This window comes from Salvelinus namaycush, chromosome 25, assembly GCF_016432855.1.
Source record: "Salvelinus namaycush isolate Seneca chromosome 25, SaNama_1.0, whole genome shotgun sequence".
NCBI lineage: Eukaryota > Metazoa > Chordata > Actinopteri > Salmoniformes > Salmonidae > Salvelinus > Salvelinus namaycush.
Genome location: NC_052331.1, coordinates 31,435,455 through 31,460,150, shown reverse-complemented (window position 1 = coordinate 31,460,150; position 24,696 = coordinate 31,435,455). Strand labels below are relative to the sequence as shown.

The following is a 24,696-nucleotide window of genomic DNA, read 5'->3' as shown; positions in this document are numbered from 1 at the left end:
GGCACATTATTGTACTTGTCCTCTTGCTCAGTTGTGCACCAGGGCCTCCCACTCCTCTTTCTATTCTGGTTAGAGCCAGTTTGCGCTGTTCTGTGAAGGGAGTAGTACACAGCATTGTACGAGATCTTCAGTTCTTCGCAATTTCTCGCATGGAATAGCCTTCATTTCTCAGAACAAGAATAGACTGACGAGTTTCAGAGGAAAGGTCTTTGTTTCTGGCCATTTTGAGTCTGTAATCGAACCCACAAATGCTGATGCTCCAGATACTCAACTAGTCTAAAGAAGGCCAGTTTTATTGCTTCTTTAATTAGCACAACAGTTTTCAGCTGTGCTAACATAATTGCAAAAGAGTTTTCTAATGATCAATTATCCTTTTAAAGTGATAAACTTGGATTAGCTAACACAACGTGCCATTGGAACACAGGAGTGATGGTTGCTGATAATGGGCCTCTGTACGCCTATGTAGTCATTCCATAAAAAAACACCCGTTTTCAGCTACAACAGTCATTTACAACATTAACAATGCCTACACTGTATTTCTGATACATTTTATGTTATTATAATGGACAATTTTAAGGACATTTCTAAGTGACCCCGAACTTTTGAATGGTAGTGTATTTACCGAGCTCTGGCTTATTGATGTATCAAGGCCTCAGGGACTATGTAATATGTTGGAACACATACTGATCTCTCTCTCTCTCGCTCTCTCTCTCTCTCTCTCTCTCTCTCTCTCTCTCTCTCTCTCTCTCTCTCTCTCTCTCTCTCTCTCTCACTATCCTCTCTCTCCCTATCCCCCCTCACTCTCTCTCGCTACCCCTCCTTTCTCCCTCTCTCTTCTCTCTCTCTCTCTTTTCCTCCCCCAGTCCTCTTCCTCCTCCCAGGAGCTCTTGCACCAGCTGCCCTTCCAGCCCACGGCAGATGAGCTTCATTTCCTGTTTAAACACTTCCGGAGCACGGAGAGTGTAGCGGACGAGGAGGGGCAGCCCTCACCCCCCGTGAGGCTCCGCTCCCGCAGTCTCAGGTAGGCACACCCACCAATCAGATCACCAACACCCTTAAAGGGACAGTTCACCCCAAAATAAAACATTTATAGGATGTTTTCACACCTCGAAGGTAATCACATATCAAGCAGTCCTATTTTGGAATGAGGTCAACACATTTTTCCTAATGTTCGGACAAGACGTATTTTCATTGGGAAAATGTACTTTGCTGAAATTGCTTTGACCACTTTTTTATGAAGTACAGTAACTTCTTACTTATTGGCTTTATCTCAATCACAGTACTTCCTTTGACAAACATTTGTGTGGATTCTTATCTGTGCATAGGCTTTTCCATCGACTTTGCATAAGCTATTGAATACCAAGATTGTTGACTTCATCCAGGCTCTGTTTGCATAATAGTGTTTATGTTCTTACATCATGGTGTCTCCTAGTCAGTTAGTCACCCCTCATTAAAACACAGACATGTCTCTGACCCATCTGGTTCTCGTGGTGGTTAGAAAGAGGCTGTTGTACAGGCGTTAGGAGTGTCTGCTGTGCTTTGATGTGGTCAGATTTCCTGTGACGTGTACTGCGTGGGCCAGCCAGCACCGAGCTGCTAAGACCGTGCTTGCTAGTGACACAGATATATAGGGCAGATTTTAGTCAACAGGCCTCCATGTTGACACAAGTTTCGTGGCCATTATACGTAGCATTTTAACTAGACAGTGCTATGAGAGCAACCAGTCTCTCACAAACACGATAATATGACAACAAATGTACATACAAAGGAGCCCGCTGTTGCATTTGTAAACATACAGTTTACAAAAGTCGTAAGTTTACATACACCTTAGCCAAATAGATTTAAACTCAGTTTTTCACAATTCCTGACATTTAATCGTAGTAAAAATTCCCTGTCTTTCGGTCAGTTAGGATCACCACTTTATTTGAAGAATGTGAAATGTCAGAATAATAGTAGAGAGAATTGATTTATTTCACATAATTTTCTTACCTCATGATGCCATCTATTTTGTGAAGTGCACCAGTCCCTCCTGCAGCAAAGCACCCCCACAACATGATGCTGCCACTCCCATGCTTCACGGTTGGGATGGTGTTCTTCGGCTTGCAAGCCTCCCACTTTTTCCTCCAAACATAACGATGGACATTATGGCCAAACAGTTCTATTTTTGTTTCATTAGATCAGAGGACATTTCTCCAAAAAGTACAATCTTTGTTCCCATGTGCAGTTGCAAACCGTAGTCTGGGTTTTTTATGGCGGTTTTGGAGCAGTGGCTTCTTCCTTGCTGAGCGGCCTTTCAGGTTATGTCGATATAAGACTCGTTTTACTGTGGATATAGATACTTTTGTATATGTTTCCTCCAGCATCTTCACAAGGTCCTTTGGTGTTGTTCTGAGATTGATTTGCACTTTTCGCACCAAAGTACGTTCATCTCTAAGAGACAGAACGCGTCTCCTTCCTGAGCGGTATGACTGCTGCGTGGTCCCATTGTGTTTATACTTGCGTCCTATTGTTTGTACAGATGAATGTGGTACCTTCAGGGGTTTGGAAATTGCTCCCAAGGATGAACCAGACTTACCATTTTTTTTTCTGTCGTCTTGGCTGATTTATTTTGCTTTTCCCATGATGTCAAGCAAAGAGGCACTGAGTTAAGGTAGGCCTTGAAATACATCCACGGATACACCTCCAATTGACTCAAATGATGTCAATTAGCCTATCAGAAGCTTTTAAACCATGACATAATTTTCTGGAATTTTCCAAGCTGTTTAAAGGCACAGTCAACTTAGTGTATGTAAACTTCTGACCCACTGGAATTGTGATACAGTGAAATAATCTGTCTGTAAACAATTGTTGGAAAACCGACTTGCCAAAACTATAGTTTGTTAACAAGAAATTTGTGGAGTGGTTGAAAAACGAGTTTTAATGACTCTAACCTAAGTGCATGTAAACTTCCGACTTCAATTGTATATTTTGTTGACACCAAATGTTATTCTTAAACTCTGTTTGTTGGAGTTTGAATACCAGGACTTGGCTAGCTGTTTGAGGTTGCAATTGTGGTGGGCAAGTTTGCTAACTTAATTTAAAATAAGAAAAAGCAAAACGTGTATGCTGCAGTTTTCCGGCTCCTCTTTCAAGTCCGAAATGCCCAGAGAGAGGCCAAAGGGAGATTCTGATGGTCAATCTTTATCCTTATTATTTTAATACATTATTTAACAAAATTAAGACATTTTTTAATGTCGGTCAGATTAATTTCAAACAAGGCAAAGGGTTATATTACACAGATGTTCTTTGGCGTGACCTAGAAATAACTGTCTGGACAAATGTTGATATTTTTTTAAAGCTGCAGTAGATAACTTATTGGGCAGCCTGACCAAATTCACATAGAAATGTGAGTTATAGATCTGTCATTCTCATTGAAAGCAAGTATAAAAAGCGGTAGATCTGTTCTATGTGTGATATTTCTATGCTTCCCGTTAAGTTTAGTTTTTGTGTCTTTCACTTTGGGTTTTGTACACCAGCTTCAAACTGCTGAAAATACAATATTTTGGGTTATGGAAAATATATTTCACAGCGGTTTAGATGGTACAATGATTCTCTAAACAATGACTGCTTGTTTTGTCACATGAACTATTAGAATGTTAGCAACCAGGAAATGGCGGAGGGATTTCTGCATATTGCACCTTTTTAACGGTTAACGGGATCCTGATGAGACTGTCCTGATTTATTAAGGGGGAGCCCTACACTCCTGGGCACCCATGTAATCAAACCCAAGTGAAGACAAGTGTGGTCATGACTACATAACTGTTGAACTAAACTTCGCCATAAGTGGCATTTGATGTTTTTTTGTGCTTACTTTTGAATTTCTACTCTGTTTGAAAGTTCTAATAGTCATAACGCTAAGATTATTCGTACTCAAATGAAGAACTGGACTGTGATTGTCTTGTCTTCCTCCAGCCCTGGTCGGACATGTGGCACCTTTGATAATGAGATTGTAATGATGAATCACGTTTACAAAGAGCGCTTTCCCAAGGTAGGTGTTATTTCCTGACTCGCCACACTGCTTTTCCTAGCACATCAATAGATTCATCATGTACACGTCTGATCTAAATACGTTCATCTTGTTTACTTTTATATTTCACTTTGATCGGCTTCTCCACATTTTCTTACGTTACAGCCTTATTCTGAATTTTTTTTCCCTCATCAATCTACACACACTACCCCATAATGACAAAGCAAAAACAGGTTTTTAGAAATGTTTTGAAAGAAAGAAAAATGTAATAAAAGGAAATAAACCATTTACATAAGTATTCAGACCCTTTACTCAATACTTTGTTGAAGCACCTTTGGCAGTGATTACAGCATCGAATCTTTTTGGGTATGACGCTACAAGCTTGGCAGGTCTCACCAGAGATGTTTGATCGTGTTCAAGTCTGTGCTCTGCCTGCGCCACTCAAGGACATTCAGGGACTTGTCCCGTAACCACTCCTGTGTTGTCTTGGCTGTGTGCTTAGGGTCATTGTCCTGTTGGAAGGTGAACCTTCGCCCTAGTCTGAGGTCCTGAGCACTCTGGAGCATGTTTTCATCAAGGATCTCTCTGTACTTTGCTCCGTTAATCTTTTACGTTGATCCTGACTAGTCTCCCAGTCCCTGCCGCTGATAAACATCCCCACAGCATGATGCTGCCACCACCAAAAAAGCTAAAGTAACTGAGCTAAACTACTATCGCCCCGTAGCACTCACCGTCATCATGAAGTGCTTTGAGAGACTAGTCAAGGATCATATCACCTCCACCCTACCTGACACCTTAGACCCACTCCAATTTGCTTACCGCCCCAATAGGTCCACAGACGATGCAATCGCAATCACACTGCACACTGCCATAACCCATCTGGACAAAAGGAATACCTATGTAAGAATGCTGTTCATCGATTTACAGCTCAGCATTTAACACCATAGTACCCTCCAAACTCGTCATTAACCCTGGGTCTCGACCCCTCCCTGTGCAACTGGGTCCTTGACTTTCTGACTGGCTTACCACAGGTGGTGAGGGTAGCAAACAACATTTCCACCCGCTGATCCTCAACACAGGGGCCCCACAAGGGTGGGCCCTCTCCTGTACTCCCTTTTCACCCATGACTGCGTGGCCATGCACGCCTCCAACTCAATCATCAAGTTTTCAGACAACACTGCAGTGGTAGGCTTGATTACCAACAACAACGAGACGGCCTACAGGGAGGAGGTGAGGGTCCTCGGAGTGTGGTGTCAGGAAAATAACCTCACACTCAACGTCAACAAAACAAAGGAGATGATCGCGGACTTCAGGAAACAGCAGAGGGACCACCCCCCTATCCACATCGACGGGACAGTAGTGGAGAGGGTGGAGAGTTTTAAGTTCCTCGGCGTACACATCAGGGACAAACTGAAATGGTCCACCCGTACAGACAGCGTGGTGAAGAAGGTGCAACAGCGCCTCTTCAACCTCAGGAAGCTGAAGAAATTTGGCTTGTCACCGAAAACACTCACAAACTTTTACAGATGCACAATCATGGGCATCCTGTCGGACTATATCACCCACCGCATGGTACGGCAACAGCTCCGCCCGCAACCATAAGGCTCTCCAGAGGGTAGTGAGGTCTGCACAACGCATCACCGGGGGCAAACTACCTGCCCTCCAGGACACCTACACCACCCGATGTCACAGGAAGGCCAAAAAGATGATCAAGGACATCAACCACCCGAGCCACTGCCTGTTCACCCCGCTATCATCCAGAAGGCGAGGTCAGTACAGGTGCATCAAAGCGGGGACCGAGAGACTGAAAAACAGCTTCTATCTCAAGGCCATCAGACTGTTAAACAGCCATCCCTAACATTGAGTGGCTGCTGCCAACATACTGACTCAATCTCTAGCCACTTTAATAATTAAAAATTGGATGTAATAAATGTCATTTTTAACAATGCCTCTTTATATAATGCTTACATACCCTACATTACTCATCTCATATGTATTTACTGTACTCTATACCATCTACTGCATCTTGCAAATGCCACACGCCATCGCTCATCCATATATTTACATGTACATATACTTATGAATTCCTTTACACTTGTGTGTATAAGGTAGTTGTTGTGAAATTGTTAGATTACTTGTTAGATATTACTGCACGGTCGGAACTAGAAGCACAAGCATTTCGCTACACTCGCATTAACATCTGTTCACCATGTGTATGTGACCAATACAATTTGATTTGATTTGACCATGCTTCACCGTGGGTATGGTGCCAGATTTCCTCCAGACGTGTCGCTTGGCTTTCAGGCCGAAGAGTTCAATCTTGGTTTCATTAGACCAGAGAATCTTGTTTCTCATGGTCTGATAGTTCTTTAGGTTCCCTTTGGAAAACTCCAAGCAGGCTGTCATGTGCATTTTACTAAACAGTGGCTTCAGTCTGACCACTCTACCATAAAGGCCTGATTGGTGGAGTGCTGCAGAGATGGTTGTTCTTCTGGAAGGTTCTTCCATCTCCACAGAGGAACTCTGGAGATCTGTCAGAGAGACCATTGGGTTCTTGGTTACCTCCCTGACCAAGGTCCTTCTCCCCCGATTGCTCAGTTTGGCCGGGTAGTCAGCTCTAGGAAGAGTCTTGGTGGTTCCAAACTTCTTCCATTTAAGAATGATGGAGGCCATTGTGTTCTTGGGGACCTTCAATGCTGCAGACATTTTTTGTACCCTTCCCCAGATCTGTGCCTTGACACAATCCTGTCTCGGAGCTCTATGGACAATTCCTTCAACCTCATGGCTTGGTTTTTGCTCTGACATGCACTGTCAACTGTGGGACCTTATATAGACAGGTGTGTGCCTTTCAAAATGATGTCCAATCAATTGAATTGACCACTGGTGAACTCCAAGTTGTAGAAACATCTCAAGGATGATCAATGGATACATGATGCACCTGAGCTCAATTTCGAGTCTCATAGCAAAGGGTCTAAATAATTATGTAAATAAGGTATTTCTGTTTTACATTTTTTGTACATTATGAGGTATTATGTGTAGGTTGATGAGGGAAAAATTGCATTTCACCTAAGGCTGTAACGTAGCAAAATGTGGAAAATGGGAAGGTTTCTGAATACTTTCCGAATGCACTGTATTTGTGAAATGCACTTTAGATAAAGTTTATCATAAAATGTAATGTGATTTTCCAGGCAACAGCCCAGATGGAGGGGCGTCTGCTGGACATCCTCGCCGACTGCTCCCCAGACAGCAACCTGCCCCTGGCCGACGGCGTGCTGGGCTTCATCCAGCACCAGCTAGTGGAGCTGGCCAGAGACTGCCTAGACAAGTCCCAGATGGGCCTGGTCACCTCACGCTACTTCATAGAGCTACAGGAGAACCTGGAGAAGCTACTGCATGAGGTAGGCTGAATTTTTTGGGATGACTAAGCTAACGTATAATGCAGTATACAGTTGAAGTCGGAAGTTTACATAAACTTTTGTTGGAGTCATTAAAATGAATTTTTCAACCACTCCACAAATTTCTTGTTAACAAACTATAGTTTTGGCAAGGCGGTAAGGACATCTACTTTGTGCATGACACAAGTCATTTTTCCAGCAATTGTTTACAGACAGTGAAATAATCTATCACAATTCCAGTGGGTCAGAAGTTTACATACACTAAGTTGCCTGTGCCTTTAAACAGCTTGGAAAATTCCATAAAATTATGTCATGGCTTTAGAAGCTTCTGATAGGCTAATTGACATAATTTGAGTCAATTGGAGGTGTACCTGTGGATGTATTTCAAGGCCTACCTTAACTCAGTGCCTCTTTGCTTGACACCATGGGAAAATCCATAGAAATCAGCCAAGACCTCAGAAAAAAATTGTAAACATCCACAAGTCTGGTTCATCCTTGGGAGCAATTTCCAAACCGCTGAAGGTACCACGTTCGTCTGTACAAACAATAGTACGCAAGTATAAACACCATGGGACCACGCAGCCGTCATACCGCTCAGGTAGGAGACGCGTTCTGTCTCCTAGAGATGAACGTACTTTGGTGCGAAAAGTGCAAATCAATCCCAGAACAGCAGCAAAGGACCTTGTGAAGATGCTGGAGGAAACAGGTACAAAAGTATCTATATCCACAGTAAAACGAGTCATATATCGACATAACCTGAAAGGCCGCTCAGCACGGAAGAAGCCACTGCTCCAAAACCGCCATAAAAAAGCCAGACTACGGTTTGCAACTGCACATGGGGACAAAGATCGTACTTTTTGGAGAAATGTCCTCTGGTCTGATGAAACAAAAATAGAACTGTTTGGCCATAATGACCATCGTTATGTTTGGAGGAAAAAGTGGGAGGCTTGCAAGCCGAAAAACACCATCCCAACCGTGAAGCACGGGGAGTGGCAGCATCATGTTGTGGGGGTGCTTTGCTGCAGGAGGGACTGGTGCACTTCACAAAATAGATGGCATCATGAGGTAAGAAAATTATGTGGATATATTGAAGCAACATCTCAAGACATCAGTCAGGAAGTTAAAGCTTGGTCGCAAATGCGTCTTCCAAATGGACAATGACCCCCAAGCATACTTCCAAAGTTGTGGCAAAATGGCTTAAGGACAACAAAGTTAAGGTATTGGAGTGGCCATCACAAAGCCCTGACCTCAAGCCTATAGAAAATTTGTGGGCAGAAATGAAAAAACATGTGTGCGAGCAAGGAGGCCTACAAACCTGACTCAGTTACACCAGCTCTGTCAGGAGGAATGGGCCAAAATTCACCCAACTTATTGTGGGAAGCTTGTGGAAGGCTACCCAAAACGTTTGACCCAAGTTAAACAATTTTAAGGCAAGGCTACCAAATACTAATTGAGTGTGTGTTAACTTCTGACCCACTGGGAATGTGATGAATGAAATGAAAGCTGAAATAAATCATTCTCTTTACTATTATTCTGACATTTCACATTCTCCAAATAAAGTGGTGATCCTAACTGACCGAAGACAGGGAATTTTTACTAGGATTGAATGTCAGGAATTGTGAAAAACTGAGTTTAAATGTATTTGGCTAAGGTGTATGTAAACTTTCGACTTCAACTGTATACAGTATGCACAAGGCAGGCTCTCATAGATTTACTCGAGTGTACTCAGATGGAACTTTTAGGCACTGTCAAATTGCTGTGGTCTGAGCAGCTCTGCCATTTCTATTGGCTCTCTACTGAATGAGTCAGCTAAAAGTCTGATTCAGTGTGTACGAATGTCCAATGAAAATTGCAACAGGGAGGGACTTGGCCTGCGGTCAGATTCAGGGTGTTTTCCCTCCTCCATGATAAGTTTGGAGAGGAAGTTATTGCTGCATGTCAGTTTACCCCGACTGAGTCAAATTTAGTGCTTGAAGTTTTTCCCCCAAAGATAAATCACTGCTGCTTTTGGTGTATTTACACTGACAGGTTACTGATGTCACTGGTATCCCACCCCCAATTTGTGAATGTGTTATTAGCCAAGGTTCACACGTCACATGACATGTGAGACACAAAATAAATGGCACTGAAAACCAAATGTTTTCTGCATTGTTTCCTGCAGTATTTGTCTTAATTTTTTAGATAAATGTTTTTGCGTTGATCGCACTTTGGAAAGCCTCCAATGACCTCAGTGTTGTATTTTTGCATTGTATTGGACTTTGATGTTTGATAGGTTCTCACAGTGCTAGGATTCTAATCTAGACTATTAGTCGGCGCCGGTGCAATTGCCATTTTACATTAGATGGATCTCTCCAGTCTTGCTTGTGATTGCGTAACTAGGGCTTATTAAGTCAATTTCCAATGCTTGACCATTGCTCTACATACAATGGCTTTCCTTCATGTTCTGCTTTGTTAGAGCTTTTTGGCTGAGTTTTTCCCCGTAGCTAATGTAAACTATGAAAGTATGGTCATTCGTTTTTTCAAATATAGGATGCATCTCAGAGTTTAAGAACATTGCGTCATCTTATAATGGGTCAGTTTTTGTCCCAAGGCCGAAGATGTGCTCTTTCCTAAAAAAGCACCACAGCCTGGACATAATTACAGTGTTATGCAACCTTGTCATTGAATGTACACTTTGTTGTGCCCTCACATTAGACTGTGTTGCAGGTTCCTCAGTACTCCCTGATCCCCTATCACAATCACTTTGTCAAAGCATCGAGTTAGTAGAACATTGTAAATTGGACTTTTCAAAAAGTTAATTCTCACGCCTGGATACTCAGGCTTAAAAATGCTGCAGTAAAATTGTAAGTGAAACTGAGTAAGTTACGCTTACACGATTGCAGCCGTAGAAGGCACTATTATAGACAAACCAAGTACTAACAGATAACTAATGAGAAGCCGTTCAGAGAACTCTCCTTGACCCTAATCTTTGTATAAGTGAGAACAGTCACTCATTATTTTGTTACGGAAGAGCCAAAGTATCACAAGGTAATGTTTTGAAGCCAATGTTTCATACCAATCACTGCCCTGTCATGAGTAACTATGGCATATGTCAGGCATATAACCTGTCTCTATCTGCATTGTTTTGTCTTGGTCATCAGGCGTACGAGAGGTCCGAGAGCGAGGAGGTGACCGTCATCATTAAGCTGGTGAAGAAGATTCTCATCATCATCTCCAGGCCAGCCAGGTTACTGGAATGTCTGGTAAGATTCACAGACTCTTTCAGGAAGTTGTGCTCCCTAAAGCAATTGCCAACCGACACAACTAATATGATACAGAACGGCTATGATGCATTTTGCCCAGTCTCTGATGTTGTTAATTATTTTTCATAGGTTAAGTACATTGAGGTGGTGTTAAGTACTCCACCACTGAATGTACTTGATAGCTTGTTACACGGTTATAACACTGTAATAACCCTGGTTTATATATACCTATCTATTTAATGTAAATTATAATAATAACCAATATTCCTCTTGGCTTTTCACCCCAATAGGAGTTTGACCCGGAGGAGTTCCTTCATCGTCTGGAGGCAGCCGAGGGCCACGCCAAGGTGGGCCAGGTCATCAAGACAGACATCCCGCGCTACATCATCAGCCAGCTGGGCCTCACCAGAGACCCTCTGGAAGGTACAGTACCACAGTGCTTCCTCATCCTATTAGAATCCCACAGTGGTAAAAAGAAGGATGGGCCTCACAGATTTATCTCATCTGTACATCGGCTAAAGCATGAGCAGTGGGAGCCATTGGAAGGTATCTGTAGGGTTTCCTGAGATGTTTCCGTCTTACCCTCGCAACCCCGTGGACCGGTTCGTACCAAAAACATTCTCCATTCAGGCTTCAAAGGCGTCGATTTCACCCATAACTAGATTTAAAGGCAAGAAGGTGGAAAAAAACGGGGAAAATATGCCTACTTTCTTAATGAAACACAATTTTCCACTTAGGAATGCCAGTCCCGTATGTTGTGTAGGGCACAACAACAGGAAGTAGCATTAACCACGAGCACGGTGGTGGAAAATGATGTTTCATTAAGAAAGTATGCATATTTTCCCTGTTTTTTTCCCACCTTCTCGCCTTTAAATCTAGTTAAGGGGGAAATCAACGCATGTGAAGCCTGAATGGAGAATGTTTAGGCACAAACCGGTCAATACCAGATCAATATCGCCATCTGCCGGCCTTTGGGCTATTTCTGTTGCTCTTCCTGGTACTTACCAGGGTTGTCTTCCCCTTAAGTTTCCAGGCTCAGTTCCAAACCAACCACTATCTCTTAATTTGAAGCGCTATAGGTTTAGTTGGAAACCTGGCCAAGCGGCTACTTGTTGAAAAGATGCTGCTACTTAGTGATTCTCCCATATTGTCTCTGACTTTAATATGCAATAGATCAACTTGGGATCACAGTGAGTTAGAGGGGTGACAGTGCAAGGGTCATGTTCATCAAGGCACGCAACATTTACTACAGAAAATGAAAATGAGTGTCTCGTATTATCCAGGCAGTTTGTTTGTGTGTTTCCTTCTGTTTGGTGCCTGACCATGGTCTCTCTCCCGCTGTTGTACTGTAGACATGGTCCATCTGGAGCAGACCAGCCCTGGGCACGGAGCTGCCTGCAGAGACGCTGACGACACTGAGGTAAGGCAACCAGAAACAGTTACAAGTTCAGCCATGATGGTTAGATCATAGTGATGGAAAGCATTGTATTAGCATAGTGTAGCAAGTACTGTGTAGGCCTATAACTAGCATGTTCCAGAATTGAGTTGGCTTGGCTTTGGATGAGATGCAAAGTCATGAAAGCTCTTTTAAACGTAAACAACTGCGACAGTTACACAGCTTGTTTAGCCGTTTCGGCCTGGCAAATTTGTTTGTGTTCGAGTCAAATAGCTTTGTTCATTCATTTTGTGTCTCAGAACCGGGCAGCCTGCACTCCTTCTCGCAGGAAACCACTAGAGAGCGACTTTGAGACCATCAAACTCATCAGCAACGGGGCCTATGGGTGAGGAAGAGCTCTTATTTTAGAGCAGTCTCTGTCTTTGAGGAAATGTGAGTGTGCTGAACGCGGAAGTGAAACTGAAAGTGAATGTCTTGAATGTGTGGTGCCATACAGTTGGCTAAAATGGCAGTTTAACATTTCTTCAACAAATGTCACGCCAATGTTTATGACACACTGCTCAAATATTGTTAGTGCTGTGAGGACAAATTGCGCCATATTACGTACACCGGTCAAATCGTCTCAGATCTCCACAGTGCCTAGGGGGTAGGGACTAGAGGTTGTTTCTGGAGAGAGATTGTGTTTTACTAGTCTTCGTGAAGACTGATTCCTCTCTTTCATTTGCACTGATCTGGAGACAAAATATGACAAAAGCAATATGATAGATGCTTACTGATCATGCTCTCACATCAGCGCAGAAGAGTTAACTTAATACTGTTATTAAGAAGCAACCTGTCTCTCTCTGTCTCTCGCTCTCTCTGTCTCTCGCTCTCTCTGTCTCTCGCTCTCTCTGTCTCTCGCTCGCTCGCTCTCTGGCTCTCTCTCTGGCTCGCTCTCGCTCGCTCGCTCTCTGGCTCTCTCTGGCTCGCTCTCTCTGGCTCGCTCTCTGGCTCTGGCTCGCTCGCTCTCTGGCTCTCGCTCGCTCGCTCTCTGGCTATCTGGCTCGCTCGCTCTCTGGCTATCTGGCTCGCTCGCTCTCTGGCTATCTGGCTCGCTCGCTCTCTGGCTCTCTGGCTCGCTCGCTCTCTGGCGCTCTCTGGCTCGCTCGCTCTCTGGCGCTCTCTGGCTCGCTCGCTCTCTGGCGCTCTCTGGCTCGCTCGCTCTCTGGCGCTCTCTGGCTCGCTCGCTCTCTGGCGCTCTCTGGCTCGCTCGCTCTCTGGCGCTCTCTGGCTCGCTCGCTCTCTGGCGCTCTCTGGCTCGCTCGCTCTCTGGCGCTCTCTGGCTCGCTCGCTCTCTGGCGCTCTCTGGCTCGCTCGCTCTCTGGCGCTCTCTGGCTCGCTCGCTCTCTGGCGCTCTCTGGCTCGCTCGCTCTCTGGCGCTCTCTGGCTCGCTCGCTCTCTGGCGCTCTCTGGCTCGCTCGCTCTCTGGCGCTCTCTGGCTCGCTCGCTCTCTGGCGCTCTCTGGCTCGCTCGCTCTCTGGCGCTCTCTGGCTCTCTGGCGCTCTCTGGCGCTCTCTCGCTCTCTGGCGCTCTCTCGCTCTCTGGCGCTCTCTCGCTCTCTGGCGCTCGCTCGCTCTCTGGCTCGCTCTCTCGCTCGCTCTCTGGCTCTCTCTCTGGCTCTCTCTGGCTCTCTCTGGCTCTCTCTGGCTCTCTCTGGCTCGCTCTCTGGCTCGCTCTCTGGCTCGCTCTCTGGCTCGCTCTCTGGCTCTCTCTCTGGCTCGCTCTCTGGCTCGCTCTCTGGCTCGCTCTCTGGCTCGCTCTCTGGCTCGCTCTCTGGCTCGCTCTCTGGCTCGCTCTCTGGCTCTCTCTGGCTCTCTCTGGCTCTCTCTGGCTCTCTCTGGCTCTCTCTGGCTCTCTCTCTCTCTCTCTCTCTCTCTTCTCCCCCCCCCCCCCCCCCCTTTTCCATGGTCCCAGTGCTGTGTTCCTGGTGAGGCACAGGGAGACCCGGCAGCGTTTTGCCATGAAGAAGATCAACCGGCAGAATCTGATGCTGAGGAACCAGATCCAGCAGGTGTTTGTGGAGCGGGACATCCTGACCTTTGCTGAGAACCCCTTTGTGGTCTCCATGTTCTGCTCCTTCGAGACGAGACGCCACCTCTGCATGGTCATGGAGTATGTAGAAGGTAGGTTCTTACTTAAGATATACAGTTCGAAAAGTATTCAGACCCCTTCCCGTTTTCCATGTTTTGTTACGTTACAGCCTTATTCTAAAATGTATAAAATAATTTTTTCCCCTCATCAATCTACACACAGTACCCCATAATGACAAAGCGAAAACAGCTTTTTAGAAGTATTTTCAAATGTATATAAAAATGAAATACCTTATTTACATAAGTATTCAGACCCTTTGCTATGAGGCTCAATATTGAGCTCAGGTGCATCAAGTCGCAATAGCACATAAATCAAAGTAGGCTCTCATGCTTGTTGCTGTCAGCCTTTTCCAGTCTATTGGCTATCTTCCTCAGGTGGGGACTGTGCCAACCTGTTGAAGAACATTGGCCCGCTGCCAGTGGACATGACCAGGATGTACTTTGCGGAGACGGTCTTGGCACTGGAGTACCTCCACAACTACGGCATCGTACACAGAGACCTGAAACCTGACAAGTCAGTGTGAAACTTAACTACCGCACAGGAGGCTTGTGGAGGAGGAGCTTGTGGTAATGTCTGGAGTGCAATAGGTGGAATGGTATCAAATATATCAAACATGGTTTCCAGGTGTTTGACACCATTCCATTCACTCCGTTCCAGCCATTATTATGAACCGTCCTCCCCTCAGCAGCCTCCACTGGCCTACCGCTATAGAGTTGATGGATTCTTTTACAGTACTAGGCCTATATATTTTTTCAAAGTGGCCATTTGAAGAGGAGCGGCTGGTTATAGGTTTATATACAGCGTATTCCATACATTCTGGACGTTCTTTGCACAAAGGCTTTTTCGGCATTGTTCACTATCCAGCTTTCTGTTTGTTCGACGGTCAATTATTTTGAATGTATTTTTCTTCCTGCGTAGTTTGCTGATCACGTCCATGGGCCACATCAAGCTGACTGACTTTGGCCTGTCCAAGATCGGCCTGATGAACATGACCACCAACCTGTATGAGGGGCACATTGAGAAGGACACAAGGGAGTTTATAGACAAACAGGTGAGCTCTATCTCTCTCTGTTCTATCTCTCTGTCTTCTCTCTCCATCTCCCTCTGTCTTCTCTCTCTCTGTCCTCTCTCCATCTCTCTCTCTGTCCTCTCTCTCCATCTCTCTCTGTTCTCTTTCTCTCCATTTCTCTCTCTGTCCTCTCTCTCCATCTCTCTCTCTGTTCTCTTTCTCTCCATCTCTCTCTGTTCTCTTTCTCTACATCTCTCTCTTTCTCTCCATCTCTCTCTGTTCTCTCTCTCTCTGTTCTCTCCATCTCTCTCTGTTCTCTTTCTCTCCATCTCTCTCTCTGTGTTTTTTCTCCATCTCTCTCTCTCCATTTTTGCTTTTACATTTTTTTTTCACTCACTGTTGTTTCTTATTCTCTCTCCTTGATCAGATTTTTTCCATCTCTCGTTCTCTTGCTCTCTGTCTCTATTTGTCTCTCTCTCTTATACCTTCTCATTCTGTTTACCTACCTGCCCTATACTCATTTTATCATCCAATGTCCATTCTTAAATCCTCCCTTTTTCTGGTTGTCTGTCCCAGGTGTGTGGTACTCCGGAGTACATCGCCCCAGAGGTGATCCTGAGGCAGGGCTATGGGAAGCCGGTGGACTGGTGGGCTATGGGCATCATCCTCTATGAGTTCCTGGTGGGCTGCGTGCCTTTCTTCGGGGACACGCCCGAACAGCTCTTCGGACAAGTGGTCAATGGTGAGAGTCATCACATTAATGGGTTATGTTAGCCTGATTAAATGCTATGCTATGTTTATTATTGTTTTAATCATTCACTTTGGTTTATCCAGGCTTGGGTAACGTGGCTCTGACTTTTCAAATAGATCCAGTAAATATGCACTACAGTTAGAAAAGCTAGAGGGTGCACCTCTTGTATTTGGCCATTGATTGCCAGTTTTGCATGGTGCTCTCTGTCTTTTTGACCCAAGCACCCCCTCTACCTTGTCTGACTCTGTGATAGGCACACAGTCCCAGGTGTCTTTCAATCATCTAGTCACCAATGTCTAGAAGAACGCCTAGTCACCAATGTCAAGAAGAACGTCTAGTCACCAATGTCAAGAAGAACGTCTAGTCACCAATGTCAAGAAGAACGCCTCGTCACCAATGTCAAGAAGAACGCCTAGTCACCAATGTCAAGAAGAACGCCTAGTCACCAATGTCAAGAAGAACGCCTCGTCACCAATGTCAAGAAGAACGCCTCGTCACCAATGTCAAGAAGAACGCCTCGTCACCAATGTCAAGAAGAACGCCTAGTCACCAATGTCAAGAAGAACGCCTAGTCACCAATGTCAAGAAGAACGCCTAGTCACCAATGTCAAGAAGAACGCCTAGTCACCAATGTCAAGAAGAACGTCTCGTCACCAATGTCAAGAAGAACGCCTCGTCACCAATGTCAAGAAGAACGCCTCGTCACCAATGTCAAGAAGAACGCCTCGTCACCAATGTCAAGAAGAACGCCTCGTCACCAATGTCAAGAAGAACGTCTAGTCACCAATGTCAAGAAGAACGCCTCGTCACCAATGTCACAATTCACAACGACCAGTCTGTTTGAATTATTGCCAAATGTTTCATGTTGTATTGTGTGTAATTTAGATGAAATTGTATTCCAAAACGTGTGTATTTCACAGATGACATTATCTGGCCTGAAGGGGAGGACACCCTGCCTGCTGATGCCCAGGACCTGATCACCAGGCTGCTGAGACAAAGCCCCCTAGACCGCCTCGGGACTGGTGGGTGGCTTCTTTATTGCTTTTATAAAAATACATGTATTTATTTTGGTATGATGTCAGTACAGTATTATGTTAGGACACTTTAGAAGTATCTGATTGAACAAGTCACTTCTTGGATACGTTTTTGAGACTTTTGAAGAAGTTATCACAAGATAGTTCTATTTAGGGACATGACCAATATCATTGCCACAGATCAATAAATACACACAATACAATTTAACATTTTAACTAGGCAAGTCAGTGAAGAACAAATACTTACTTACAATGACTGCCTACCCGGCCAAACCCGGACGACGCTGGGCCAATTGTGCCCCTATGGGACTCCCAATCACGGCCGGATGTGATTCAGCCTGGATTCAAACAAGCGACTGTAGTGTCGCCTCTAACACTGCGATGTAGTGCCTTAGACCGCTGCGCCACTCGGGAGCCCCTTCAGATTACTGAAACGGTTCAATGTCATAATAGTTGTTTTAATCACCAAGTTGGTTTGATGAGATTAACCAAATATGCACCACCTAAAGTGATGTGGATTTGACTACACTGAGTGTACAAAACATTATGAACACCTGCTCTATTCATAACATAGACTGACCAGGTGAATCCAGGTGAAGGCTATGATCCCTTACTGATGTCACTTGTTAAATCCACTTCAGTGAAGTGCCTTTAAACGGGGTATAGTAGTAGGTGCCAGGCGCACCGGTTTGAGTGTGTCAAGAAAAACCCAATGTTGCTGGGTTTTTCATGCTCAACAGTTTCCCATGTGTATTAAGAATGGTCCACCACCCAAAGGACATCCAGCCAACTTGACACAACTGTGGGAGGCATTAGAGTCAACATGGACCAGCATCCCTGTGGAACGCTTTCGACACCTTGTGGAGTCTGTGCCCCGACGAATTGAGGCTGTTCTGAGGACAAAAGGGGGGGGGGGGGGGTGCAACTCAATATTAGGAAGATGTTCCTACTGTTTAGTATATTCAGTTGATCATATTGATGAATAGTTTGATCAAATCAATGATACAATCATGCATCCCCATGTTACTCCCAGGGGGAACACCAGAGGTCAAGATGCACATGTTCTTTGTGGGTCTGGACTGGAACGGACTGCTACGACAGAAAGCTGAGTTTATCCCCCAACTGGAGACTGAGGACGACACCAGTTACTTTGACAGTAGGTGGCGAGCTTTACCACTCTCATTTGGAGTATTTTAAATGTGGTTGTGTACTGAAGTTATAAGTTGGTCCTAACCTCAGATCTAGGGTCAGAATTCCTTACCCGCCAGCCTAATCTTTATCATATGGGGTGATAAAATATCTGACCCAGGGTCAGGAGTTAAGGCCAATTTAACCTAATCTGTGTAGTATGCTGCTGCTCCTTTCTTGACTTGTATTTAGGGTATATTACTGGTACCTTTTCATAGTTTAAACTACTGGAATATTTACAAATGGTATGGAATTTTCATAACATTATAAAATATGTAAATTAAGATTTTAAACAAATGATGATGATTTTAAAATAGAATGACTAAGCTGTAAAACAGTACCCTAAATATAACCCATACATTTAGTGAATATCGTTTGTGTTTAATATGAGAGTTTCAGCATTAAATATCCTTTATATTTTTTACATGCTTTTATTTATTTTACCATGTCAATATGTCTTTGTTGTAAATGTTTTGGCGCCAAACTGGTGGCAGACGTGAAAAAAGTCAATTGTTGGAAGAGTTGCGGAGTTAATTGAGAATGTCATTTTTTATTTTAGGCTATTTTCTCTTGAACCATAGGGTGTATCATCTTGAAACTCATGGACGATATGGACACAGATTAAGATTTTTATTTTATATGAATACATTTTTAAAGTATCAATGACCAAAGTTACCATAGATTGCCATAGAGTACCTGTTAATTACCAAAGTTACAAAATATTCTGGTAACTTTTGTAAATTACTGGTAGTTTTGCAACCCTACTTACTAATGTACTAATGTGTGTCTCTGTTGCTCTTCAGCCCGGTCTGAGCGGTACAGCCACCTGGATTCGGAAGATGATGATGATGATGATGAGACATGTGACGAAGATACGTCCCTGGAGCTCAAACAGTTCTCCTCCGTGGCACATCGCTTTAGCAAGGTGGGAAATGACGCAACATGTATTCATATCGCTCAGATGTATTCTCTTCAGTTTATTAGGTACACCCATCTAGTACTGGGTCGTACCTGTTGCCTCCAGAACAGCCTACATTTTTCGGGGCATGGTGTTCAATCGTTGCTCAATTGGTATCAACGGACTTAACATGTGCCAGGATAACATTCCCCACACCACCACCACCACCACCAGCCTGTACTGTTGACACCAGGCAGGATGGACTCATGCTGCTTACGCCAAATCCTGACTCTGCCGTAAGCATGACGCAACAGGAACCAGCAATTTTTTTACACTCCTTAATTGTCCAGTGTTGGTGATCGCGTGCCTACTGGAGCCGCTTCTTCTTGTTTTTAGCTGATAGGAGTGGAACTCGGTCAGCTGCAATAGCCCATCCGTGACAAGGATCAACGAGTTGTGCATTCCGAGATGCCGTTCTGCAAAATATTTTTTCTGCAAAAGTCCTGTTCTATGTGCGCTATTTCTATATTTTCCGTTCTTAAGTTTCAATTTTGCGTCTTTTTACTTTCGGTTTTGTACACAGCTTCTAACAACTGAAAATATAATATTTTTGGTCATTGAAAGGATATTTGTGGGGCGGCAGGTAGCCTAGTGGTTAGAGCGTTGGACTAGTAACCGAAAGGTTGCAAGATCGAAGCCCCGAGCTGACAAGGTAAACATCTGGAGTGTGAACCTACAGGATGGTAGCTCTCCAGGAACAGGGTTGGAGTGTGAACCTACAGGACGGTAGCTCTCCAGGAACAGGGTTGGAGTGAATACCTACAGGATGGTAGCTCTCCAGGAACAGGGTTGGAGTGAATACCTACAGGATGGTAGCTCTCCAGGAACAGGGTTGGAGTGTGAACCTACAGGACGGTAGCTCTCCAGGAACAGGGTTGGAGTGTGAACCTACAGGACGGTAGCTCTCCAGGAACAGGGTTGGAGTGAATACCTACAGGATGGTAGCTCTCCAGGAACAGGGTTGGAGTGAATACCTACAGGATGGTAGCTCTCCAGGAACAGGGTTGGAGTGTGAACCTACAGGACGGTAGCTCTCCAGGAACAGGGTTGGAGTGAATACCTACAGGATGGTAGCTCTCCAGAAACAGGGTTTGAGAGCCATGCTCTACACTATACATTGGTTGTTTTGTCAAATAAAGTGAAATTAGGCTAACTATAATAATTTTAGCAACCAGGATATGCCGGAGGGATTTCTGCATATTAAAAAGCATGCTTGTCATTTCACTGAGCTTTTTTGTGACCTTTTCTCGGACCCCTGACCTCTTTGTGCCCCCCAGGTGTACAGCAGCACGGAGCACCTGTCCACGTCAACGCCATCCAATCAGAGCATGTCGTCGTCGGACCGCAGCCACAGTGAGGAGAAGGAGGAGAGGTGGGAGGGGAAGGGTGTCCTCTACCCAGGAGAGGGACACAAACACGTGGCCAGCGGGGACCGGAGGACGGAGGGCCACAGAGGAAGGTGAGAGACAGAGAAAGGGCCTCAGACTACACTATGTTTGGTGTGTACTTGTGAGACAAGTTTAGCTCTAGCTAAAACATCGACAGAATTCTGCTACATTTGCCTTTTATATACCTAGAAAAAAGGGTTCCAAAAGGGTTCTTTGGCTGTCCCCATAGGATAATCTTTTTTTGGTTCCAGGCAGAATCCTTTTTTGTTCCAGGTAGAAAGAACCCTTTTGGGTTCCATATAGAACCGTCTGTGGAAAGGGTTCTACATGGAACCAAAAGGGTTCTCCTATGGGGACAGCCGAAGAACCCTTTTAGCTTCTAGATAAGCACCTTTTTTTCTAACAGTGTGTGGTTATAAGGGAGAAATCACACTGAAGTCCATCTATTGAATACATGCACACATTTCAGTTAAATATGAGTTAGTGGGTAGAAAGTGTCGTTCTTGAATCCCTTGTAACATAACCAGATCACAACTACCCTTTCTCTGTAAGTGTGCCCTGTCCTGTCCTTGTTAACTTCATTCTGTTCTCTTTCCCTCCTGTCCTCTAGCCTGCGTCCCAGGGCCTCCTCCAGTTCGTCCCAGTCAGAGAGAAGTGCCAGTCCGCTGGTGATGAACAGCACCCAGAGCCTGGACACCATGCCACGCTTCGCCATCGCAGCTGAGGAAGAGGGTGAGTTTAGATTGCACTGGTTCACACACACATGTGTTTAGGACTATACCCACAGACACACTGTCATATGCGTAAAGTAAACACCCACACAGATTTTGTGTATATATACACACAGGCTATTTGTACTGGGCTTACATTACTAAAAGAGAAGAATGCCTACACTCTAGCGTGCACTGTTAGACATTCACTTACCCCCCCACCCCTCTCTCTCTTTCTATCTCCCTCCTCTCTCAGACGGGGTAGTGTCCAACTTGCGGCGTATCCGTCTCCGTAGTAACAGCACAGGCACGCGGCCCTCCTACAGACGTGGGGCGTCCCGCCGCATCGGGCACCAGCTGGACACCCCCGAGAAGCCCAGGCCCCCAGCGGCCTGCAAGCTCCCCAAGTCAGCTTCCATCTCAGGCCTGTCCCTCATCATCACCCCAGGTAAATTAAACCACCAGAGCTAGCTAGCTTGTACCAGTATACTCAGATGTTAAGAGAGGTCAAGTCTCAAACGGTACCGTATTCCTGGTAACATATATTTCTGTGGATTGCTTTTGGCCAGAGCTATGGCTAAAAGTTGCCGTTTATATGGGCCAAGCATTTGAGATGCAGCCACTGACTCTATTCAGAGGTTAGCATAATGCTAACAACAACAACACCACTGTATTGTGTATGTAGCCTACAATGCCCTGTAACCTATATGATTGATATGCTTGTACTGACTTTGTTAAATTCCCCAAGAAATTCCTCAATCCTAACGTGTTCTCTCTCCATACCCCCAGATACCACGGACGGTCTCCCCAGCAGCCCCAAGTCGTCGCTGTCCCTATCCTCCAATCCCTCGTCCCGAGACTCGTCCCCCAACCGGGGAGACCTGTCCCTCAGCATCACCAGCCTGCGCCCCCCCGTGGTCATCCACAGCTCTGGGAAGAGGTTCGGCTTCGCCCTACGTGCCATCCGCGTCTACATGGGGGACTTGGACGTCTACACCGTGCACCACATGGTCTGGGTAAGTGTTCTTGCCACATAATTAAATAGATCACCAGACAACATGACTACAGGATGGCCATCTTGGTCAGGGACATTTTTATGGAACAGGCCACTCAAGTATGTATCTCTATGGTTCCTAGTACTGCTGCAGTATTGGGACTTGGTTTTACTGTCTGGTTGAACTATCTGTGTGGTCTGGTATTGGTTTGTGTTGTTTAGTTATTTCATAATGTGTAATATTTGTTTATAACAACACTTGTTCTTTCAAATACCACATGTCTGGCTGGTTTTAATCCAATGGTATTATTGTTAGCTCGCGTGCCAGTCTGTTACGGTTTCTTCTTTAGCCAATATATTATTTAGTCTTGTTTTACATTTTGTTTCTGAAAGCATTGATACATGCCAAAGCAGTCAGGGTTACATTCTGGTTGGTTATTCTTCATGTGTTCCTGTAGTGTGTGGAGGAGGGCACTCCGGCCCACGAGGCGGGCCTGAGGGCTGGTGACCTCATCACCCACGTGAACGGGGAGTCGGTCCAGGGGCTGGTGCACACTGAGGTGGTGGAGCTGCTTCTCAAGGTGAGACCCACTGGAAGAGAACCATCACGCTTTCCTGATACTCCTTCCTCTCTTTGTTTGGTCTCTCTCTGTCTCTCTCTGTCCTTCCTATTTACCTACCTTCCTTCATTCTTTGCTACCTTCTGATATAAACAGTATGACTACATTTTGTCCCCAAAAATGACAAAGGAAACAAGACGGGAGGATATAGCCGGTTAACGTTTCAGCACAAGGCCTTTCTCAAGACCAGTCTCTCTAAAAAGAAACCCCAAGAAATTCCTCAGTCCTTATATTGTCCCTGTTCATATTAACCCCACTGCAGTCGTCCCTGTCCCTGTCGTCCAACCCCTGTGACAGGTGGCCATGTTAGACCCTGTTACTTTCACCTGTGCAATCCTGTTACAAATCAGTGATCACCGTTCTATAAGCAGGAAATATATATTCCATATGCAATATCTATCCTACATAGAACATTTGGTGCCCAGTAAACCAATCGCCGTTCTATTCCCAGAGTGGCAGCAAGGTGACCCTGCAGACCACGGCCCTGGAGAACACCTCCATCAAGGTGGGCCCAGCCAGGAAGACCAGCTACAAGAGCAAGATGGCCCGACGCAGCAAGAAGAGCAAGAGGAAGGACGGCCAGGACGGGTAAGAGCAGAACATTACAGGGCTCTCCATTTATATGAGGAACAGTTACTCCAGTCACCGCTACTGTAGCACCTGCTATCTGGGTGTCATGGCAGATAAGACAAAAAGCTCTCCTCTATTGGGTGCCATTTGTAAGAAATATTAATTCTGTGCCACAGAATACAAACATTGCCATGTTTTGCGTTCACATAATCATATATCAGAGTATTATAAAAATCATCTAATACCCAATCGGTCTAATAACCGATTGCTGAAACCCTGTATACCCACAGCCTTTATATTGAATCCCATTTCTCTCCTGTAGTAGACGACGTAGCATCTGGAAGAAGCTGTCCAAGCACACCCCTCCTCCCATGCAGAGCAGTCGCAGTTTCTCCTCCGGCTTCCAACATTCAGTCTCCTCCAGTGACAGCCTGTCTGGCTCCCCCACCCAGAGCCTCTCGCCTGGGCCCTCCACACCCTGCCGCTCCCCCGCCCCGGACCAGTCTGGAGGTGAGTTGCTAGCTAGCCTCTTTATTGGATCGAAACTGGGCCACCATTTTGTGCCGTGCATAATTTTGTGTTGGTAAGTGAGCGTTTGACAATGTTTCAACCCTTGTGGTAGACCAAGTAAATTTGTATTTGAGGAAACGTGTGTTATGCCAAAGCTTTGGATTTAATGGCATACAGTACCAGTCAAAAGTTTGGACACAACTACTCATTCAAGGGTTTTTCTTTATTTTTACTATTTTCTACATTGTAGAATAATAGTGAAGACATCAAAACTATAACAAATCAAAATAGATTTTATATTTGCGATTCTTCAAGGCAGCCACCCTTTGCCTGGATGACAGGTTTGCACACTCTTGGCATTCTCTCAACCAGCTTCATGAGGTAGTCACCTGGAATGCATTTAAATTAACAGATTGTGCCTTGTTAAAAGTTCATTTGTGGGCTTGAGCCAATCAGTTAGTGGTGGTATACAGAAGATGGGCTTATTTGGTAAAAGACCAAATCCATTTTATGGCAAAAACAGCTCAAATAAGCAAAGAGACACGACCGTCCATCATTACTTTAAGACATGAAGATCAGTCGATCTGGAACATTTCAAGAACTTTGAAAGTTTTGTCAAGTGCAGTCGTAAAAACAATAAAGCGCTATGAAGAAACTGGCTCTCATGAGGACCGCCACAGGAAAGGAAGACCCAGAGTTCCCTCTGCTGCAGAGGAAAAGTTCATTAGAATAACTGCACCTCAGACTGCAGCCCAAATAAATGCTTCACAGTAACAGACACATCTCAACATCAAC

The 24,696-nt window shown here is 44.9% G+C and overlaps 1 protein-coding gene across 1 annotated transcript in view; it reads left to right on the top strand.

Moving 5' to 3' along the window:
* Positions 1–24,696, top strand: part of LOC120020481 (microtubule-associated serine/threonine-protein kinase 3-like) — a 50,409-nt gene that overhangs the window by 20,586 nt on the left and 5,127 nt on the right. Inside the window, exons 6-26 of the mRNA XM_038964181.1 lie at positions 864–1,021; positions 3,952–4,027; positions 7,195–7,404; positions 10,542–10,643; positions 10,934–11,066; positions 11,996–12,063; positions 12,339–12,424; positions 13,993–14,201; positions 14,544–14,682; positions 15,088–15,220; positions 15,755–15,920; positions 16,850–16,951; positions 17,997–18,119; positions 18,955–19,076; positions 20,387–20,568; positions 21,108–21,229; positions 21,464–21,655; positions 21,997–22,223; positions 22,660–22,782; positions 23,273–23,409; positions 23,714–23,901. Coding sequence (XP_038820109.1) covers positions 864–1,021; positions 3,952–4,027; positions 7,195–7,404; positions 10,542–10,643; positions 10,934–11,066; positions 11,996–12,063; positions 12,339–12,424; positions 13,993–14,201; positions 14,544–14,682; positions 15,088–15,220; positions 15,755–15,920; positions 16,850–16,951; positions 17,997–18,119; positions 18,955–19,076; positions 20,387–20,568; positions 21,108–21,229; positions 21,464–21,655; positions 21,997–22,223; positions 22,660–22,782; positions 23,273–23,409; positions 23,714–23,901 — 2,998 coding nt within the window. The remainder of the gene's footprint in view (positions 1–863; positions 1,022–3,951; positions 4,028–7,194; positions 7,405–10,541; positions 10,644–10,933; positions 11,067–11,995; positions 12,064–12,338; positions 12,425–13,992; positions 14,202–14,543; positions 14,683–15,087; positions 15,221–15,754; positions 15,921–16,849; positions 16,952–17,996; positions 18,120–18,954; positions 19,077–20,386; positions 20,569–21,107; positions 21,230–21,463; positions 21,656–21,996; positions 22,224–22,659; positions 22,783–23,272; positions 23,410–23,713; positions 23,902–24,696) is intronic.